At 41.1% G+C, this 23,035-nt stretch overlaps 1 protein-coding gene across 4 annotated transcripts in view; it reads right to left on the reverse strand.

Moving 5' to 3' along the window:
- The window catches only part of SLC44A5 (solute carrier family 44 member 5), an 82,144-nt gene that overhangs the window by 8,597 nt on the left and 50,512 nt on the right, over positions 1-23,035 (reverse strand). For 3 of the 4 annotated variants that reach the window (XM_065071875.1, XM_065071874.1, XM_021296757.2), the window contains exons 4-18: positions 22,476-22,560; positions 19,423-19,507; positions 16,574-16,702; positions 15,735-15,795; positions 14,116-14,239; positions 12,923-13,006; positions 11,491-11,603; positions 10,933-11,064; positions 8,356-8,455; positions 5,913-6,005; positions 4,927-5,014; positions 3,401-3,663; positions 2,245-2,339; positions 1,766-1,869; positions 285-358 (exon numbers count right to left, since the gene is read on the reverse strand). In XM_065071875.1, the coding sequence (XP_064927947.1) occupies positions 285-358; positions 1,766-1,869; positions 2,245-2,339; positions 3,401-3,663; positions 4,927-5,014; positions 5,913-6,005; positions 8,356-8,455; positions 10,933-11,064; positions 11,491-11,603; positions 12,923-13,006; positions 14,116-14,239; positions 15,735-15,795; positions 16,574-16,702; positions 19,423-19,507; positions 22,476-22,560 (1,630 nt within the window). Of the gene's footprint in view, positions 1-284; positions 359-1,765; positions 1,870-2,244; positions 2,340-3,400; positions 3,664-4,926; positions 5,015-5,912; positions 6,006-8,355; positions 8,456-10,932; positions 11,065-11,490; positions 11,604-12,922; positions 13,007-14,115; positions 14,240-15,734; positions 15,796-16,573; positions 16,703-18,231; positions 18,480-19,422; positions 19,508-22,475; positions 22,561-23,035 lie in introns of those variants that run through there. The other variant, XM_065071876.1, reaches the window with a different exon arrangement.

A 23,035-nucleotide genomic window follows, 5' to 3' on the forward strand; every position in this document is an offset into this window, starting at 1 on the left:
CCTGGCTTTTATCTATTGCTCTTGCTGACTAAGAGCAAAAGCACCAAGGATAGTGAGACGATGCTCTGAATGGAACCGAAGGTGGAGCTGTTCTATCAGCTTGGCAGAGGTGGCTGTGCTGGCCAGCCTGTGGTTACACACCATTCAGAAGTGAGGGACATGGCTGAGGACAGCCACAGTTTACAACGATGTTTGAAGGAGACATGGGAGAGGAAACAAATGTATGTTCAGAGCGCAACAGCAGGAAATCCTGACACTTCTGAGGACTGCAGATGGCCCCTTACCTCACCACGTTCCGCATGAGCAGAAAGAACGCTTCCTTTGCCGAGGTGCAGAAGTTTTTACCGTATATGGCAATCTGCAAAATAAAGTAGCTGTTAAGTATTTTAAATAACTAGGATACCTCCTTGTATGCCAGAATCTTATTGCATGTAAAGCATAGCTCTCTCTAATACATGGCCTTAAACTGAGACAAACACCAAGCACTTCCCCCTGTCACCTGCTACCTCTCAACGCTTCCCACCAGGCAGGGACAGAATATTATCCACCTTCCCCCTTCAAATCATCTGGTGCTGAGCATGTCAGCCCTTGTGATCTTGCAGGCAGTAAGCTCAGTACTTAGTTTGCCAAGCAGAACAAACAAGGTATTTGCTGAGAGATTCTTCTCGCTTTGCTAGTGACCTACACTGAGTTACAGAATCACAGAGTGGTTGGGGTTGGAAGGGACCTCTGGAGATCATCTAGTCCAACCCACCTACTAAAGCAGGTTCACCCAGAGTAGATTGCACAGGAATGTGTCCAGGTGGGTTTGAATGTCTCCAGAGAAGGAGACAGGGTTTAGAGTCAGTGGAAGGGTTTACAGCAAGCAGAAAGCAACAGGCACTTGTAGAACAGGAGAGACTTGACCCCTGTAGGTATCTCCTTGGACCTGATGCTACTCTCGTTCAAGAAGAAATCAGCAACACCAGTATCAAAGTCAGTGGATTTATATCAGCACAAACTAAAGCAGCTAAAGTTACTCAGGAGCAAAATAATTTCTTCTTCCTGGAATAGTGCCCACAAGGATAAGATTTACTAGAACAGCCCTTAGTGCAGCCAGTTTGTAAACTGTAAACAAGACAGTCAAAAAGAAAACTTTCTCTTCAAGATGGCATTAATTTGAAAAATCAATTGCATGACCATGGGTTATAGTGGACCCATTACAGCCACCTCCTTTGAGACAAGGCTGTGACTGTACCATTCAATCACTGAAACTTCTTCAAGTCAGGACATTCTAGGCTGAAATCTACATACGTTTAATTAGGTGAAAATCTGGAATTTCTCTTTGGAAGCTAAGAAGGGTTATTTTAGAGTAATATCACTGCTGCTAGAAGAGTTTGTGCTTTTAACTTCCACAAGGAAATACAGATACCATGTGCCTTCTGACCCCCTCATTCAAACACCGCCTCCAGACAGAAGTGTCACCAACATGCAGCATGAAACAAGCTCATGTTTCTGTTGAAATCAGGATTTCAGGTGCTGAACCACTTACTTTGGGAGGTGAGGGGAAGGGACAAGGACAGGCATGAAAGGAAGCTGAATATATAAGTAGAGAAAAAGAGATCTTACTTCTTCATGGTAGGACCACATGCATTTCCTGAAAACTCCCAGAAATCCCATTATTTATTCAGCAGATTCTAGCACTGGTGGGTGTTGATCAACTAGTAGTGGTTAGAGTATTTTAGTGTCCCAGATAGGGAAGAGCACATGCAGAGGCAGCACATACCATGATGTAGGCATTTCTGTTTATAAATTTTAAGAATTTTTCCAAACACCAGAAACAGCATTTGAGGCAGCAGAGTAGGAATCTAGTGAAGGAGTTCTGTGTACCTGAAAAAAAGGAGAGTACATCATACATGGAACTCATAAGCAGTATTCAGAACACAGAAAGCTATTCGGAAGAAAACCTTAAATTGTGACAGAAGTGGAAACGTTATTTCTTCTGGATATGGACTCTCTCAACCAAATTTAGCTTACTAGCTTTCAATTAGACCAGATCCACATCCTGCATGAACTCTGCATTAAGTTCCCAAGGACATAGAGTCAATTTGGGTAAAGCAGCACAAATTCACGGGCTTCAATGATCCTACAATGGCTAAAATAATGTGAAATGAATCTCTTTTCATTGCTGAAAAAACAACTTGGGAAAGTAAGGAATTTACCAAAGGAGGTCTTAATAACCTACAATAAATTCAAAAATCTCACCTTTCAGTTTGTGATCCAAGTACTCCAGTATTACTCTAATAAGCTGGACAATTGCAAGAATTAAGGCTCCAAATGCCAGCGAACCTGTATGGTACCTAAAACAAAATAAGTAACTGTTATGTTGCACATATGTGTATATGTACAATTACATATGTACGTGCATGTGTGTGTATATATATATATATATATATATAAATAAAACTGTAACTGGAGGAAGGTCCATTAGTGGGAATTACATTTGCTAATGGACCTTCACCCTGATCCACCAGAGAAGAACGGGATGAAGCTGTTGGTGTTTGTGTAAGTGCTGCATCTGTCTGTCAGTCTGTGTGGCCAACTGTCTATGTACATGTTGTACACATATATGTGGGTGAGTGCACCTACTGGGAACACCTGCTCAGCCTTGTAGTTGGACAGACCCAAGGGACAGAGCTGCCACAGCCTTGTTGCCATTGGGATTCAGGATCCAGCCTTCCCCAACAACTACATTTTCCTGACTGTACCAGGTTTGGATGGAACAGTGTTAATTTTCTTCACAGCAGCTTGTATGGTGCTACGATTTGGATTTATGTTGGTAACACACCCGTGTTTTAGCTGTGGCTGAGCAGCATCAAGGCCTTTTCTGGTCCTGCCGCTGCCCCGCCAGAGCAGGCTGGGGTTGCACAGGGGCTGGGAGGGGACAAAGCGGGACAGCTGACCCCACCGGCCCATGGGACATCCCACAAGAGGATGCAGCAAGAAAAGTTGCAGGGAAGATGGAGAAAGGAGGAGTGTTCAGAGTCAGGGTGTTTGTCCTCCCAAGTCACCGTGCCATGTGCTGAAGTCCTACTGTCCTGGGGACAGCTGAACACCCGCCTGCGATAGGGAGCAGGGAATGAATCCCCTGCTTCGTGCTGCTTGCACACACAGCTTCGCTTTATGTAAAATTGCCTTTATCTGAGCCTATATGTTTTCACACTTTTACCCTTCCAATTCTGTGTCACAGCCACTGTGGGGGACCGAGCAAGTGGCTGCGTGGAGCTCGGCTGCCCACCAGGGTTAAACCACAATGCTGACTAATCATTTTCATTTGATATTCTAAGTCTGGCCTCCCTAGAGGTAAAAAGAGCACTTGTTGGATACGTGACAAGACTCGCATCCAGCTCCACAGTCTTACCGTATTGCTCGTCCAAATGAAGAGAAGAGTGGCCACAGTGGAATATCAGCTGGTTTTCGATAGGCCCAGTAATACGAGGCAAAGGCACCAGCAAGGGTACACTGACCCAGTGCAATTGCAAAGTTCACCAGCCAGAGAAAGACAAAGGCGTTGGCCAACTGGAAGATGAAGATGTACTTATGGTACAGGCTTTCTCCTCCATAAAACGCAAAAGTACATTGAGCACCCGGACACACTTTAGTCACATTGGTTCTATTAAAAGTCTGTACAGAAAGAAAAATAACACAATGATAAGCAATGAATTGTGTGTATACATTCTCTGAAGTTTAGCAGTTTAATACAAATAATATAATTCTGCTTGATGTTTCATTAGAGCAGTCAGCACTGCACTCCAACACTATGTTACCTGTTCACATATTTAAGGATTTGTATTAATGTCTTATGCAGATGCTTAACTCTAAATTATGCAGTTTGCAAACAGGGCTGTTCACCCCATGCCTGAAACCTACATACATGGAATGTGAGTTTCAGAAATCTACTTCTAAGACACATAAATGTTTAATTTTCATTTAAAAAAATCTGCTCACATTTAAAAAAAAAAAAATATATATATATATATATATATATATATATATATATATATATTTGAAAAGCAGAGGCAATTTGGGTAAATCACCACAGTTGAATTGAAATCAAGTGAGCTGTGCTATTTTACACAAGCTGTGGATGTGGTCGCAACTTCTCTTACCTATCTCAGAGTATTAAAACAGGAGTAGTCGTTACATGGAATTACTTTTCCCTCTTTCTATTGTTCATTTCATGTTCATTTCATGTTCTTTTCATTTCAGTTTGGGCATGAAAGAAAAGCAGCCGATTTCTAATCCCTTTCTTTTTTACTGTTCAGACATCAGTAGGGTGGGCAATTGTTTGGGATATACATAACCACAGCAGTACACTGAAATGTAAATACCTGAAAAGAATCCTGATGTAACATTTGATAAATATTTCCAGTTTTAAAAAAAAAAATATTTGAATTCAGCCCCACAGTCAAGTCAAAACATTTGATGGAGGACAAAACGAAAAAAAGACAAATATTTTTGGAGCTTCATAAAGGTCTTTGCTGTGCCAGAAGCAGCTAAGCCTCTGCTTCAAAACACGGCTGCTCCTTGGGCAAGTCTGAGGCACAGCTTTCAAATCTTCCATTGCCTTTTGAGGACCACGAAACAGAATTCTCATGAGTTCAAGAACACCTTTCCAAAGAAACCTATACTTCTGTGTCATCTTTTCTCACCCTATCAATGAGAATGGTTAATATTTACCCACCTCGCAGGACAGTTTAGTAGGAAAAATTGTATCTGTAAACTGCTTTGAACAAATAACCGTTATCTGAACACTAAGTGCTATTTTCAGTTTTAACATGAGGAATCATTACTTAAAATATACACATTTTCTACTAGCACTGCATTTAATCCTGATTAAGAAATGCAATTAGTATAGCTCTCACTACAGGTATTTATTACACTTACCTCTGGGTCACACGTCAGATTTGCATACTTGCACAGTGTTTGATTAGCCATTACTTTATATACAGGTTCTCCCGATGTAGCCAGAAAACTGAATGAAATATTTTAAGGAGGAATCACAGAACTGTAGGCTTTGAGCAACTGAGGATTCTGCAGGGGGTAATGACTGGCTAAAGAACTTGTGCAGGTAACAGAAAAACTGACCTTGCTATGCAGAGATGTGTGTGAAGGGCTGATAGACAAACCGAAGCAAACTCCATCCCGGACCCGTAATAACCCCTGACCAGAACGGGCAAGGGGAATAACCTGGAAAGGTGACTCAGTCTCTCCTGCACATCAGCTTTGACAAAGCAGATTATGCATTGTTCTTCGACAGTTCGTATTTGGGTAGAAGCAGACACAGAGCATAAGCATAAATTAACATTGTCCTGAACAGCAATAACTGCCCCTCTTTGCATGTAAAAGCCCCATTTGTTTTCCAAAGGCAATTTTCCCCTTTCTGATACCTCGCCAAGCCCTTGCAGTTCTGGGAATAGACAGTGGTTGCTGTTATGCAATTTAGAGAGGACTCGGTGCACTGTACATTCTCTCACTTCTTTCCTACACTTTTCTGAACAAAACTCACCTGAAGCCCATCCCAGCTCAGAGATCACTAACATTGAACCTTCGGAGCACACAGCACCTTAAAGGCCACATTCACTCTTTGCTGAGGGCCCTTTTTGCACCCCTTAAAGTCAGACTGATGTAGCACAGAAGGTCTTGTCTTATCCCTCTGCCTTGGCATGAATTTTAGTCCAGTTCTTTTTAATGAAATGAAATTTGTACATCATGTGCAAATGTGCCGTGAGAACAGTGCATCAGCGCAGCAAGTGCTAAGTGACCAAATAGCCCTCTAAATGCTGGTTTGGTGAAGGTGAAAAGCAGAGAATCATCTGGCCTTGAGGACCAGAAGACTGTTCTTCCAGAGAGGCACACAGACAGAAGGATACACAGCTGTCACAGCCCAGTAGGAAATACAAATTGCAATGAGAACGAAGGTGACAATTGGGTAGAACAACGTAGACATTATATAGCCAATAGCCCTATGAAAGAAACAAAACATATCAGTAAGCTGCAACAATTTAAGAGACAAGTTCTTTGTCAGTCCTCTTCTAGCATCATCCTTTTTACTTTGAGCTCCTTGTCAGCAGCAGCATAATATAGTGCTGAGATCTCACAATACTGCAGGTTCTTTCTTCAAATGTCTTCACATCTTCACTTTGTCATTTCTACCACCCCGCTTTTATCAACTTTAGTCACCTTTATCAACTTGCCAGGTTCAAGTCTGTCTTCTGTGTCCTCCTTATCCATCTGCTTCCCAGATTCAGCTCTCTCCATGTCACAGACCTTTCAGTCACCTCTCCCTGCTGACCCCTTATTTCCCTGTTCGGTTCTGCTCAGCTCCCACACTCTTCCCTCAGCTCCTGCACACCTGAAATCACCTCTTGCCACTTTGTACTTGAGGACTCTGTTCCCAGGCCCTTTCCTGCCTTAAGTTCTCACTGTTTTGGGGCAGGGACACTCAACTCGCCTTTGTAAGGCCAGGACATGCTCACACCTGTCTGTGACTGAACGACTGGCCTTTCACTCCTTTACACTCCTGTCATCCACCTCTCCCATTACTCTGAATTTTCTTTCCAGTGGCCCTGTAAAGCTTACCACAAGCCGTTTTTCTCTTATTATTTCTATAGTATTTTTCCTATGATTCGTGGCCCTTCTGACGTTATTTGTTTTATAGAAGGCAGTTTCTAGAATGTAAAAGGAGCCAAATTTATCCAGTTCCTGCCACTAAACTAGTAAATGCTGGGGGAATACAAGGGACCTGTCACATGCAATCAAGGGGTCCAGAGCAAAAGTCCAGAGTCACAAACGAGGACAGAGCCTTATACTGTCTGAGAAACAACCACTGCACATGAGCAGCGTTCAGCAGCTCATGGTGGGCCTTCGGTTACCTCCAACACCACGGACAGTTAGTCCAACAAACTCACTTACAAATTATAATTGTTTCTAACCATGGATTTCAAGTCAATTATTAGCATTATAGTTGTAATATTTTTGAAAGAGTAGTTAGTTAAAAGGCATTGAAAAATGTAATTTGATTTCCAGTCATTAGCAGCTTATTTTTCATCTACCTGAACACAGGGCATGGTCTGTTAGGTTTACAGCAACGATATACAGTGTTTCACCTCATGCATTATGCATGAGAATAAAAAACATCACTCTCAAGTGACCTTTCCATGCTGCTAAAGAACTACAGAATGTTATTACTTCTCAGCAGGAAGTTTATGAACTTTCTGAAATCCTTCTACCTGTCAGGGCTGTGAACAAAAGTGTTGCAGAATGTTTTAATGAACAGGAATTAAAGAGTATAATTAAGTGCTGCCAAAATAAATTGCTATGGTCTAATTGCACAGTACCATATGACAGGAAACAGGTACCTGGCTGAGGGTAGAATTTCAGTATTTCTTAATTCCATTACAAAAATCCCAAATCCTGACTCCTGGGGGCCATGATGTCAATGGAGATGACAGAAAACTACAAGTAGGAGCACACAGGTAAACTCAGAACTAATTCCGTGTGCTCTAACAACAGAGCTCTGCTTCCCAGGCCTACGAGAGCTTTGCCTGTTTGCAATGAAATCCAGTGGTCTGATGATTTAAGTCCATTCCTACTTTGTTATATTCCAATTAAAAAAAAAAATAATAAAATAACTAAATGTTGCCACTGTGTAAAACAGGAGCCACTCTCAAACAAAGTCTGTGCAGATTTCAGGACACACAAAATGACGAGGTCTCCCAGGCCTTCAGCTCTCACACCCTACTCTGTCTCCTTCTGTGCTCAGAGCTGGCATGAAGCACTTGGAGTGCACCATGCTACAGTGTCTGGTGATGGAAGTCTCCTGTTCTCTCTGCACATTCATGCATGTCCACACAAAACTTTGATTTAAGACAGAAGAATTCAGTCTTTCCTAAATAAAAGCCACGGCCAAAACAACATCCATGTTCTACCACTAGTAAGTCACTCCAGAGACAACCCAAGGACTGAGCAGAATTGGCAGCTGCAGTCCCAGGCTCCTGTGAGCACCATACCACACTTGGCATTTCTGCTGATAACACCTTGCACTGAGGGTCTGCGGTACCACTGGAATGTACCCTTAAGGCAGGGGGCTGAGAGATAAGAAATATCTGACTGCAAAAGAGAAACCTCTTGTAAGCACACCCTCATTACCAGAAAACTGTCATTCCTCATGTTGCCTGTTCAGCTCAGCAAGTCCGGTGTTGTATTTTAACCCCCTACTTTATGCCCTTGGTAGCGGAAGATGAAGCTCAAGAACAGTGTACTCTAGAGATCATTTAATAAAATTCAAACTATATTAAAATCAAACCAACCTACCTACTACCTTCCTTCAAAAGTGCAATAGCAATCCGGATACGATTCCTTAGGAAGATCAGCATCAGTATGATTATGACCTCAACAACACAAAGTATTATCACTGTAAACAAACACACAAAGTTAGATCTATCAAGAAACAAACCAACATCCTGTCTCTGTAAATTGCTTTTTGTTTTGCTTGTATTTTATACTATAGTTCAGGAACTCCATACAATTCTCTGCTAGAGCAGTTCTCTCTTTCTCGCACTGTACCTGCCAGTCTTCAATCCCATTTCATAGTTTTGTATGTTCCAGTGTAGGGAAATTCTGCATCAGAGAGTTAGTCAGAGTGTGCAAGACCCTGACATTAGTATTTATAAATTTAGAAGAAAAACGGATCATTCTCAGACAAAGATAATAATTTACTTAAATGTGACTGTAATATTTGGCCTTAGATATCGCCCACTCTTAAATTCTACTTTTCATAAACAAGCATTTTGCATATTTATATTCTAATGCTGATAATTTGTAGTATTTAGATAAATAAAATAAATAGAATGGAGATGAAGCATCAACTTTTTAATGAAGAGTGCATTTTTCCCAATATATATATTATTCTAACATTTAGATGTACTCAAATCAACAGGTTGGTTTGAGTATTAACCTGGCATGAGCTCCTTTCACCTTATTTGAGTAAAAAAGAAGAAGAGGCTAAGACAGGGCAGTTAGGGACACATTTTTTTTCACCTTCCAGCTGTGCTGCTGGAATCACACAAACTTGCTCTGAGGTCAGAGGGTTGAAAGCACCATGTCCCAGAACATTTCCTCTCTCAGTTTTGAGCAGTGTTTGAATCATAACCCAGATCTGGTTTAAAGAGTCTCTGTCAGTTTGATTTCTATTTGTGTCAGTTCAAAACCTCCTTCTGCAGTAGAAACTAATGAAATTCTCCAGACTTCATTTAGAGAAGACAGAGTCTTTAATGTCTGAAGCACACCTCCCCGGACAGACACAGCCATTAATTCTGGGCACTTCAGACACTCAGACCACCTGTAAATCAGCCCAGCCGCTGCGGATGTTTGGACACAGCAGGACCCAGTTTCTCCAGCTGAAAAGAAGTTTTGTGGAAGGAGAAGACGACAGAAGGGACAGTATTCCTAAACCCTGGCTTGTATGGAGGTTTGCAAAGGGACATGGAAACTGGCTTCAGGCCCCAAAGCTTAGACACAGTCTCAGAATCCAGACAGGGAACAGTCACAGATGTCAGATTACGATCCCAGGTATGAGCAGCACCCCCGGCCACCAGAACTGCAGGTGGCCAGTGACCGCTGTGCTGCTCCGAGCCACAGACTTTGTGCAGAACAAAGGTTTTGTTACATGCATTTCAGACCCTATTTTGATACAGCTCCCCATGAAGGAATACACAACCAGGTTTCTTTAAAACTGGTCTCATTCCAGTTCAGCTCTCTTAAGTTAATGCAGCTTGTCCCAAACATTGTGAAAAAGGAAAGCAGTGTCAGTACACGATGAGTTCTAAATTAGGACTAAGAGGACCCATGTTTTCCTCAAGGATATTTAACTGATTTACTGTGTGACTTTGGAAAAGTAATTTAATTCCTTATTACCTCAACTTACTCATCTGAAAGTGACACTGACCTCTAGATAAACTAGACATTGGCTGCTGAGTATCAGAGCTTGGAGAGTTACAAGGAAAAACAAAATAAAGCCCTATTATTCTCTAGGGATAGCATATTAAAAAGCACTGCCTCAGCAATATGTAGAGGATGCCTCATGAGCTCAATGATCCAACATAGAGTTAAATGAACACGCAAAGCAGAGAGAGGTGATTTAAGCAGTAAACTACTGCGCTATTAATTTAGTCACCAATAGGGAGAGGCAATGTTTTAGTTATGTCCCATTCATCATCAGTTGGTGTCTGTGTGCCTTCTAATAGAGCAGTAATGGCAATGCAAGTAATTTGACAAGTATTTGTTCTCTCCTCCGCCCCTTTCCCTGGGGAGGGATGCATATGCTGCAGGCTGTCTCATTCCAGCAGGATTTTGTTTTAAATACATTGCCCTTGCAAGAGAAGGTAATGATGCACTTTTGAAAATAAAGGTGATGAAATTTGCAATTGTTCATTCCACAGTCTCAGATCAGGCTCCAAGGAAATTCAGTGACCTTTATGTAAACAGCTCTACAAAAATGTGTAGACCTATTAATTTAATTTCTGGGGCCCTCAAAGAGGGAGAATCAACAGATTAGGAGAGGAAAATGCCTTATGCAACTACACCAGGACTAATGTAGTGATTGCCTTCTGCTTCCCCGTGATGAAGACTGAACACGCAGGAAATAGAATGCTAATAACACAAGCATTTTCACTCTCATCACTAGTGTGATTGCTTAATCAACTCTTAAAATACACCAGTCTCCTTGCAAAAACAAGTAGATTTTTGCACAATACAGAGAAAGAGAATTCTGCTTTCTCCTCTGAGCAACATATGTAGAGAAGGAGATTTAACAAGGCAGAAACCAGAGCAAGACAGTGATTGATTCTCCTGAACATACATTTACAGATACCAAGTTTAAAGGGCACTTACTAAACGCTAACCATGTTTGCCTCAGCTGCAGGTACACTCTGAAGTCTGTCTGGAATCCAATATCGTAAACAGTGAGGTCAGATCCAGGTATTCCTTTGAGATGATCATACTCCCAGTAACAATGCCAGATGCCTTTTAAAAAACAATCAATATAAAACGAATGTTTCTGAAGAGTGCAAAGACAAGTTTAAATAAAAACAAACTTGCACAAGCCAAATGTTTGTCCTCAGCATGTCAGGTAAGCAAAAACCAAATATGCATTACTGTGAGACTAGTCAGTTATAACATTACATGTATAGAAAAGAAATATCAGTACAAGTGAATACAGACCAAGCATACTGTGGGTACATAATTCAGGTTACTATATCTGGTGCTAAATATCAGCACAGCTGGATTCTTACTACATTTCACTGCCATTTAAGCCCTTATCACTTAACTGTGTCTAAAACTAGGCATTAATTCTCCCAGTTGTACCACTTAATTGATGTAATTACTGATTTTCCTTGCCAAAACTTCAGCAATAAGGAAAAATAGCCTCAGAGGCTAGATTACACTTACCATAACCTATAATTCCAATCACACCAAAGATGAAAATCCAGAAGAGAACCCCAGCCATGAACCTCAATAACACAAGGAAGAGCAGACTCACAATCATTGCAATGAACAGCCCACTGGAATGACAAGAAACACACACAGAGTGTAAACAAGAGTGAGAAGCTTCACTTTCTTGCATGCCTGGTACCCCAAATACAGGTAACTTCTTCTCACATAAGAGAATGATTTGTAAAAATGTATTTCACAATCTTCCTTATGAAATACATGCTCATGGCTATTACGTGCTGTTAGAAACAAATAACTTATTTGTGATGATCACACAGGGCAGAGCCAGAAATGTTGGTATACACCAGGTTCCAGGTTGGCTGAGCAAGACCAGCACAATGACTATTTGCTAATTTACACCAGCTGAACAACTCACGGCCTTTTTCAGGTCATGGTCCAGTCTACGGCACAGAAAGTTAAACTGGAGGAATAACTGTGTGTGTGGAGGTTGCTGGTTTATGTCCTCCATTAAAAATCCCTACTTGCAAAGAAACAATGTTAGTAAAGTAACATTCTACGAGCTTTCCTAGAAAAAAAAAAAGAATTAAGTTTAGGAGGAAAACCAGTGACTCTACCCATCATAAGAGGAAATGATCAGGGCATTGTGATGCATAAAAACAAACTCTTAAGAGCTATTAATGAGGCCCCTGCAAAACACGTCTGCAGAGTGTCTTTATCAAGTCTGTGGTAAGGAAATACTTGTTTTCATTTCATTCTCAGAAAGCAAGTCAGAAAGCAAAAAATAACTGTGAAAGACCTTTTTACCCAACGAGGCCTTCTAAAGCAATGTGAATAAAGCAAAGTGAACAAAAATCCCATCCAAAAACCATCCAGCTCAGACGCTTCACAGAACATTTCATTTCTCAGAATTTTTAGTAGGTGTTACATTGGAATTTTGTTATTAGTACAGACTCAGAAAAACTTAAAATCTCTTCTTGCCTGTGTTCAGTAACTTCTCAATGTTCCCAGCTTATTTAGTCAGTTAACAAAGATAAAAAAATGGGTCAGCCTCAGCATAAACCATCAAAACCAGATGTTTCGGGCAAAATAAGCCAGATGGGCAGAGGGACAAGAAAAAGGATATCAGCTTAGTTAAACCTTTGTAAGCTGGTCTAAATCGTAGTCCTTTAAAGGTTTCTTAGCATGATGCATTTTCCCATATTAAAAGCTACTCCAGATCAGCTGACAGGCTATGTCTGTATGCTGAGCTATCCTTACCTCAGGTACAGAACCACAACAAAGTTATTACCATGTGATGAAAGGATATTACAGTTGCTCTTTGAGTTTAAAAGTAGGATTGGTAACAAACACATACATGATTTATTTTTTAATTCCCTGCATGCTCCAAAGTGAGTTTGGAAAAATTAAAAATACCCATGAAAAATCTTACATTAAAATCCAATACCAAGAAATGGCATAGTCTTCAAAAATTTTCATTCCAACTGATCTTGCATCCAGGACATTATTGATGCCGCTGAAGAAAGAGAAACCAAAGAAGAGGTTGCTTTAGTTAGAAAAGCAGAATGTATTTAAACAACAAATAAATGAAGTGAAAGAATTTGTAATATCTTTGCTAGTGATAAGAGTATATTACTATCCTCCAGTTCTTTAACCAAGCCAAAATCAATCATAGTTCATCAAAGAAAAAAAACTGCCTAAAAAAATTCTGAAAAAGCTTTATTAAAAAAAGCTTTATGAGTACTAATTACCGCCAGATATAGTTGCTTATTATGTCACAATAAAAGTGTCTGCTATTGAGAACTGCAGTGTACCAAGAGCCCAGCAGTTCTGACTCTGGAACTGCCAACAGCTGAGCAGCAGAAAACAGCTCAGGGAAGCAAAACACTAAATTTATGGAACTGTCTTCCTATCTGGCGAAGCGCTTGCCCATATTAATGTTTTCCTAAGACAACATGAAGGATCTGCTTATCAAAGAACAGACTATGTAGCTGCAGGTACCAGAGAAAGGAACGTGCCGAGGTGCAGGTGTGACCGTGAGGTGAGGTGCCCTGAGCTCCAGACAGGCTGGGACTGGCACCAGCTGCAAACTGAGCCTATTGCTGCAGTATTCTCCCATCCTGGCTGATTCCCAGGACTGGAGATGCTTCCTGTCCCTCTGCAAGGGACGTGTTGTCATGCACCAGAGTCCAGTACTTCGCTTTTAACCTTTAGACATGTCCTAAAACCAGGAGGACTCTGACGGGGTGAGGTGCCCTCAGTACTGAGACAGCCTGCACTGGTGGAAAAACCGAGGCCATTACTGATTTGGCCTGAGTCCTGCGGCATAAGAATTTCATTTTGAATCTCCTTTAGCTTTCTTTAGTTCTACTTTTTGCTAGGAAAAACAAGAACTATTTAAAAATTGACAGCCACTCTGAGACAATCAGACTAAGCCTCTTGGCTCCTGGCTCATTTCTGCATACCGCAGTGCTGGTTTTCCTGATGGAACTTCACAGAGAGAACATTTGTAGCAAGTCTTGCCCGGGTACTCTCGGCCATTTGCTACAACAGATTTTTTAATTCCTAAATTATTTCACAATCTCAGAATCCAACAAGCAAGCACTAAAGAAGGGTAAAACCTACTTTGCAGCTTCCCTGAGATCAGTGACATTTCTTGTTTTCCCTCTTCCATCCTTGAACGTAGTCTGGTTTGCCACGGTTAGCACACCATTCTTGGTGGAGAAGTCTGGGAAGCATCTCTTAAGAACTATTCAAAACATTAAAACAAAGCATGCATATTACATTTCATGTCAAGCTCCACTTTCATCACTTGTCTTTTGTAACATATTTAAATCATTTCAGATTCACAGCCAATTGTTTTTCAACTGATTATCTAACAATATGTTGACTTTGGCTCTTGGAAGAGCCATTATATTCAAGATTATTATTTTTATGCTCTGGGACTTTTTGTCCAAGCTCAGGTATGGTGGGATCATAGTTTTTAACTGGAGATTCTAGGTGCTACCAAATAACAGCAGTAGTATCTGTAGCCGTTTAAGAATTTGTAATAAATGTGGAATTTACTCTCTGTCAGTATCTGGGCAGCTTACAAAAACTGCAGCTGCTCAAATATGTCATTTCATGGTAATAATCAAACCAGCCCCCAGGGACAGACTCAACGTGACGGGTCACAAATGGTACTAGTATCAAAACCAACAAGTAACAGCAAGTGCCCATTCCTTATGTGCCAGGGAAGCTGCAGTTCCAGCCACTATCACTAGATATTCGTGGAGAGGAAGCAATGGAAAAAAGATAGAAACTATTGACTAGACAGAGTGAAGAGGATATTATAAAAGAAAGAAAAAAGGAGAGGTGTTCACATCCTCATTTATGTTGCCCTGCTCCTTGCTGCAGAAAATCCTGGTTTCCATTCCAAAGGTCAGTCCTCCCGCACAGCTGTACTTTAACTTGATATAACAATTCTGTGCTTTCCTTAACAGGTTCCAGAAAATACTGATGCTAGGGTTCAATATTCAGTCTAGAACATCTTCCCCACCAATTATTCTGAGGAAATAACTAAGATCTCTTTTCCTCCTTCTGTAATCTTTGCCCCTTGTTGTAGTCTAAAATAAGATAATAGCTTCTTTGCTAATTATTTTTTGTTTTTTGGGTCAGTACAGCCATTTTATTACATTTTTTTAACGTATTCCATATTTTCTCCTTTTGATAACCTGTCCCTGGTTTACATGGTGCCTATTTGAAATAATGGGAAAATAAACAGCAATTTCTCATTTGCATGAGCTTCTGGGTCAGTGACAGATAGTCTTGGTATTACACTTCTGCAGCTCAGATGACCTGTGGTTATCTGCTCAGAAATACTTGCTGACCACAGTTACAAAACCACTTTTTGGCCCCTTAATCCAAGTCTGCCCTGCATTTTCCCAGTGCTAATGGGGCTGTTTGCTCACATGTTTTGGAAGACACAATTTGAGCTGTAAAACTTTTGTTATCAGTGATGACTCAAGAGCAGGAAAGAACTCAGCCTGACCCAATCACAGGCTGGATGTTCACAGATGGCACAAAAAATAGTAAGAAATCTTGATTCTTTTAAACCGCTTCAAATTGAATGGATGTCATCGTCAGGTAACAGACAGTACCTATCGACCTCGACCTCACCACAAAACACTTTTCAGACTGGAGTTGTGCTTTAATGTGAACGCTCATAATCTGTGAAGATGTGTGTAAGAAGTAGAACCACTCACAAGGCCTGCTTGGAATGATCATCGAAGGACAATCTTCATCACGTAGGACTTGAGCAACAGACTAAAAAGAGGAAAAACAGGAATGCTGAAAACATAGAAGAATAACCACACGTTTTTCATTTCTCACCCAGTGTGAGAAAAAGCCCTAAACTGGGCTTGGCAGCCTCCTCCCCAAACTTGACTGGTGAAACTGCGACATACATTTATGATGCACATGAGAATCCAAACTGTCACCGTGATTTGGGAAAAGACTATTTTTTCCCTTCCTAGTGACAAAGAAAGAAAAGATTTGCTCACTTTGGACCAGCAGCTAAGCCAGAAGTGAGTGGGCAATTGTTCTTTGCCTGCCCTTCACCTTTTCTCTTAAAGAAGAGTAAGAATTTAACACAATTAATCCAGCTGAATTGCAAGGTGTTTTACAGATGCCACAAACAATGCAGTACATGTGAGTGCAAAATCAAGGATCGATTGATTTTTGTAGCTAAAGTACTAAGCAGCTCTAGAGCACCCAGGAGCCTCAAGACCTGGTTTCAGCCACTCTACTCTCCCACGGTGGAATACCCAAGTTCTAAAGGATGCTGCTGCCCACAGCACTGCAACTGCACGGGCAGCTGCAGATATTCGTTAAGCAAACAGTAATCACTGAAAGAGTGGGGGATTTGGTGTGCAAACAAGACCTTTGCCCCTGACTAAACCAGTGCCAAACCACATATATGAGGCAACTCCTTACAGGAGGAAACCAGAATAATTCAAAGCTTTGATGTAGCCTAGTAAAACCATGCATATTACACACTACTTAAAAAAAAAATGTATTCTGTCACCTACTGATACATACACACCTTGCGAGGATTGTTAAAACCAGGTTTGCAGAACTGCCTGAAGTAGTTCCACTGATCTGGTCTATATCTGTAGGAAGCCTGGACATCAATGTAAGTTGCAAACCTGTCTGGGCACTTTGAGACACAAAGCTGCAAGAAAAGAACAAATAAAAAAAGGAGTAAAGATAGACTGGGGGTACAGAGGGTTAAGGAAAGTCAGTGCAATTAAAAAGCAAGACAAAGGCCACTTATAAAAGCACACTGTTGTATGGAATTGCTTCAGTACTGTGTACTGAAGTATTTAGAAAGGGGCATATATTCCCCTTTGAATCCCTAGATGAATACTTCTGAAATTCTTTAATAGAATACACTTTCAAAGTTTCTCCTCATATCTGGCATATCAAGACACTCTGGTATCTTCTTATGTTCTCAGGTGATAAATGTACCCTTTTTATTAAAACACGAGGGGAAAATCTGTCAGGTCCTCCCCTACTCCCTTCAGTAGCAGCGTATCTGAGCAGGGTGGTGCAGCAGCTACTTTCACAGGATACATGTAGTTTATTTCTATTACAGTTATAAAGAGAACTTTTAAAAAATAATGTCTCATGTAGCTAAAATTGTTCAACCCTCCTACACAGTCCCTTCAGTCAAATACAGCTCCACAGATATAATTCGAGTCAAGTCAGATGTAAATCACTCAAAGGTGACTTTCTACTACTCACTAATGATGAATCTCCCCTAGTTACTAAGCAAGAGGGGCACACATGCCAGGAACGAAATTCATACCACTCAAGGTACAGCCATTATCAACCAGATTTCAGTGAGACACCGAGTGAGGACGGAGGTTCTGATTCAGATTTACCCAATGCAGAAGGAGCTGCCCAAACACACACTGAAGGCTCTGCCGGTCCCTGGAATCGTGCAGGTATTGAGCTGTTCTGACTCCTCAGTGTTCCTCAATACTGTGAGGTAGTTTGAAGTCCATCTTTTTAGCAAGTTTCAGCCTTTTCTAGAAGGCTCTTCTCTGTTTCCAGAGCTGTGCTATCCAAACACCCTTTGCACAGCTCTGTTCTCCAAGCACACAAAGCTGTATTTCCCCTCAAGGGCATCCCACCATAGATGACTCACCAACAGGAATTTTGGAACAGATCTTGTACTAACCCTTAGAACAGGGCAGATGTGAATTCTAGATGAGCTCTACAGTCCTATGGGCTACACACAAGCCAAGGAGCAAAGAAATAAGAGTTTTGTCCCTGGTGGGACAACAGGTGACTAACAAGTACACACTTAACCCTGGCCTCAGTTTCCCAGCTGTAAAATGGGCAATGGAACGTGCTGTCTGCACAACCAGTGAACTGTCCTAACAGTCTGTTTGCAAATCCATAGTCTTACTGAAAGGCTGAAAGAACTATGCCAGTTCTTGTGGCTTTTTTTTTTTCCTTTCTCATGCTATTTGATATGAATGGGACAGGAATGAAAGACCCTGTCTGCAGTTCAGAAGAAGAATTATCAAACAAATGTTTCTCCAGCATCTTCACAAAAGACAAGAGAATTAACCATCTGCAATAGCAAACAGCATTCAAAAACATGATCAGTTTTGGAGTTGTTGTATATTTGAAAATAAACACAATAACTACTCTGCTCCCCCAAACTCTCCTTCAACAAGCATTTCACCTTACTTGATTCACGACCACTGCCAACTTGACCACAGCACCAGCCAAGTCCCACACAATGACCTCAGTATTTCTGAACAGCTGAATTGTTCCAGTAACAGAGTCTAAGGACTGCAGGGCAACAGTGTCGGTGTCTGCATGTGGACAGATGGGGATTCCTGAAGCAAATCTGCTGCTGATAGAGAAAGTTTCCATTCTGACAGCAACTGGTCAGTGTTAAGAGGGTTCTTGCTCTTCCTTGCTGGAGATTTCCATCTCTTCAGCTGTGTCAAATAGTCCATATGGTCTCACTAACTGATAGGCCAGAAACATCTATCAAGGATAGGGACCAGGAGTAAGGGCAAGCTGGAATGGGAAACATTTTAAAATGATAGTCAAATAAGTAGACAATTAACATTTGTAATCAGTAAACTGGTTACCATATAACCACCCTCATCCAAATTAATATTGGACTTCACTGAATGTTGTCAAGACAGCTAAGACCACACTGTCACCTGCAGTTTGAACACACACTACAGTTTTTTTTGGCAGCGAAGCTGGATCAGAGCAGATCTGCACCCAGTTCCTCTGACCTGCCCCAGGCCACAGGCTGTTGCCTCATAAGATGAGCTGACAGAACTGGTTGTGAAATTGTTCAACAAACCAGATCAGTAAAAGGGTCTCACGTAAAAAAGATCAGGAGGGTAATTTTATCCCACACGGCTCAGTGACCGGGTGTATTTCACAGCTTCACAAGAAGCTGCAGCACAGCCAAGGGAGCGCAAGCTGCGGCATAAGGTGAGAACAGGCTTTGAAGACCTTCACTTTGGAAAGAGCCGTGGGCTCTAACCACAGCCTGTCACTGAGGATATGCACATCACCTTGAACATGTCCTGTCTGGAAAACCCTAGATGTCCATCAAAATTATTTTCTACATGCACTGGTTACTACTGGAGAGCTGCCTGTGATTAATTCACAAGTAACAAATTGCTGTATTCAACTAAACAGACATTTCTTGTCAACTCTTATCAAAAATGCACAATCTTGTGCATTTCTACCTATTTTTTCTGACCATCACAGGCTACAGAGACTGTGTGCTACATATCATCTATAAATGAGTCATATTGTATTTTGAAGGATAAGAACAGCAAATTTTTAATCCCAACAAATGTATGACTAAGAGACAGGAAAAGTATTCTTTCTCTGTATTTCACTCACCTGTGTTGTAGGGCACTGTAGGTTTATTAACACTACGGGGCTGGCACATTTCAGAATGTTAAAGTAAAACAAAATCGTCTTGTTCCTATGGAAGCAGATATAAGAGAATTAATGTTATATATATATATAGGATGTATATATCTATATATACATATATATATATATATACAGATATCTATATATCTATAGATAGATATATAGAGATATATATCTATATCTATAATGTTTGAATCTACCATTCAAACATTAAGAGCATAAATCACTATTTAATTTCTGTTATCATGAATGGCCATATCACAAACACATGACAAAAAAGGAAATCCCAAGCAGACCCTGAATGCTCCATTCCAAGACATTTCTGAAACCAGAAGTATTTGTTCTAAAGAATGCTATTTTTTTTCCACAGCAAGGTTTTAAGCTGACACAACGCCCGGCACTGTTATAGGTCTCTGTAGTCCTGCCTCTGAGACATGAGGTCTATAAAATACCCCTGCAAAAAAAAAAAAACACCGTGGCCCTTTGCTTACACTGAATGTACTATGTGTGTACCACACGCAAAATGACTATTAGCAAATGCCACACTGTAAAAATTGCCTATTTTTTGTTGATCAGAAGGTGGCACCAAAATCAATCAAAACCTTTTTATGGTTGGAAGCTGAGAGCAGCTGGCCAGGACACAGAACGACAATAACGGGATGGCAGCACTAACTATGGAGATGCCCCTTGCCCACCTGCTCCTGCTCTCGCCACCATGTCCCCCACATGTGTTTCCCACCAACTGCAGAACGGGTGACACCATCTAAGCACAGTCCCCTCCCTTTAAACTGGTATTAGCTCCACCGCCTGACATTTTACAAGGTTAAATTGTTTTCACTGAGGTATGTTCTACTACGTGCTCTTTAACAAACATGCATCCTGACAAAAACAATTCACTTTCGTTAGCTGTTATTTCTTCAAATCAATAGAATAACATTTTGGACTGAAATGTCATCGTTCTTCCACAGTTTCTTGAAAGCATCCATAACCTGTGAGCTGCCCAAAGCCATTATTGACATCTTTTTTCTTCTTGTATTAGTCCACTTGCTGATATTGACAGCGGAAAAGAAAGTTTAAACACATACAATAGCACGAGAAAACAGCCACCTAGAACTCAGTCTGTATCCTTTATAATGACATTGTGTTGTATTCCATTATTACACTGTGCTCTGTAGAAGGCAAAAGAAGTTTAAAGATTACGTGTAGATTAATGGATGGATTACAGGGAGACACAAAGAGGCCTAAGAGAGACTCACATGACACCACAAGGTAGAATTCATCTGACTGTGTGGAACATATTGGACTTCAACTCAGTTTTCGCATATGCTGTGGGGGTTGCCTTGGTTTTCAGCTTCTCTTTTCCACCCAGTCAGATTGCTGGGAATGCTCTTCCCAAGCACAAGATTCAAAACACAGAGACTGTGATCGCTTTCCAAGGAAAAAGTCTCAGACCAAGTCCTTTGGGATTTTGGAAACCCATAGTCCTGGGTTCACTTGTCACACTGCTTTCTTTCAGGGAATCTGAGCAATCTGACAATGGCACCAGTGAAGGGCTGACAAGAACAGCCCACGCCTGGAGGGACTTGTTCAGAGGGCCCTCCTGGCAGGTTGTATTATGTGTAACCTCCAGGAGGTTGTATTATGTGTTTTTTGGCTCATACAAGAAACTCTCCAATGCAGCAAATAAGTGCCAAAACGCAGTCTCATCAGCTGTATTATTTTCCAGCAATCATATACATGGAGGGACATTTGTGAATACAAACTGGAAGAAACATTGTAAGAAATAACTAAAGTGAAGAACTGAGTATAAAGAGAGAATGGGAGGGGATGATAAGACTTGGAGAGCAGAATCTGGCCACACCACACCATGCAGGGATGTCCGAGACTCCCAAACCCACCCAGCTAGTGCTTCCTGAAGATCAGAGTGGGGACAAGGACAAGTTAGGGACAAGGACAGGGGAGCAGAGAAGGGATGCAGTGAGGGGAACACACATAACACCACAACTTTTTCTCCCAGTTTTTCCTCTTCGGGAAGTTGGACTCTTCAACCGCTGATGTGAAGAATCTTAGTCGGAGGGTGGAACAAGCTCTCCCTACACTACCCAGTCTGTTTGCTTTGCAAAAACACTCCAGAGGACACAGAGTCCTCGCTCTGCCTCTGTCCTACTCCCTGTCTCCTGCTCCTCCCCATCCGAGCCCCTCTGGACAGTGTCGTCCTCAGGTTTTCCCCAGAGAACTAAACGGGAAAAGAAAAGAGCAGCAAAGAGCTGTTATCAAACACCAGCTCCTGTTGTGCTCCCTGCAAAAAGGGTGCCTAACATTTACATTTTAAAAGGGAGAAGGTGGGGGAAAAAAAGCAAACTAGTTTTAAAATTATTTCATAAAACATTTGGATTTAAAAAAAAAATAATAATAATGTAACATCTTCCTTTCCTGAGTAGCTATTTTCCTGTAGAAGTACTCTGTTGATGTCAACTAATTAATATAACTCCCACAACTCAAAACTTAAAAAGACTGGGAAACAGAGCCAAGCAAACAACTGTTTGGCTGGTATTGCCAAGGAAGGTACAGCCACAGCTGCCTGTCTCCCAGACCACTCGGTCTCCTCTCCGCCAGCACCCGTAAGCACCACAAAAGACCAAGAATTTTTCCTTATGGTCTTTGCTGTTATTTGGTGCACACTGATTAAAACTAAGAACCAGTCTACAATGCTTTAGGACCACTCGCGCCAAAGTGGGCAGAAGGTTATTAACTGTCCAAACCCTGGCAGTCAGAAGCTGTCCCAGCCAGTCACCAAAAATATTCCCTGAACGATGAAAATAACTGCATTACAGTAATAATTTGGGTCTAGATTTGCACTGAGCAACTAAGCTATTTCTGAACTTTATTTGGAATAAATACACTTAAAGTCTCTTCAACTTCCCACAAGAACCCCCAGGAGACAGAGAGATGTGAAACCTCAAATCATATTCATAGTGCATGAGCAATCAAGGTATGTGAATGGATTTAGTACTCACTCATTGGGGGTATCTTTCTGACCACAGAACTGCCCGTAGCTGTCGGTTGGATAAATCACCTTTCTGGGGTCACCATGCACCCAAGCTGAAAATACACACATATCTTTTAACATTACAGTCAATTGTACATGGTTAATACTTGAAACTGTTTTCACTAGCACAAAAATATATTACCACTCATGTACCATTTCAATCTTTGTTGATCACAACCGAAGAGTATTGATTTACTACTGAAATCTAAAATATAGAACAAACTAAACTGAACTAAGACATGGATGAACCAGTAAGAAAGCAAAGCAGTTCACTTTTTACCTTCAGGGCACATATATCAGGGTTGTATCCAAAATATGAGGTAATGGACTTAAAAAACAATGGTATTATAAAAAGGGAAAGAACTATGTAGACAAACATGAGCATTTATTGACAACCACAATGGCATTGAAATAAATGGGATTATCTGGGTGTGTGACAAACACACAGGGTGCGACTGAGTCAATGGACTCCATTTGCACTAAGAATGGAAAGAAACTCTCACTTTGGAAACGAAAACATTTCCTGAC

This window comes from Columba livia, chromosome 8, assembly GCF_036013475.1.
Source record: "Columba livia isolate bColLiv1 breed racing homer chromosome 8, bColLiv1.pat.W.v2, whole genome shotgun sequence".
Taxonomy (NCBI): Eukaryota; Metazoa; Chordata; class Aves; order Columbiformes; family Columbidae; genus Columba; species Columba livia.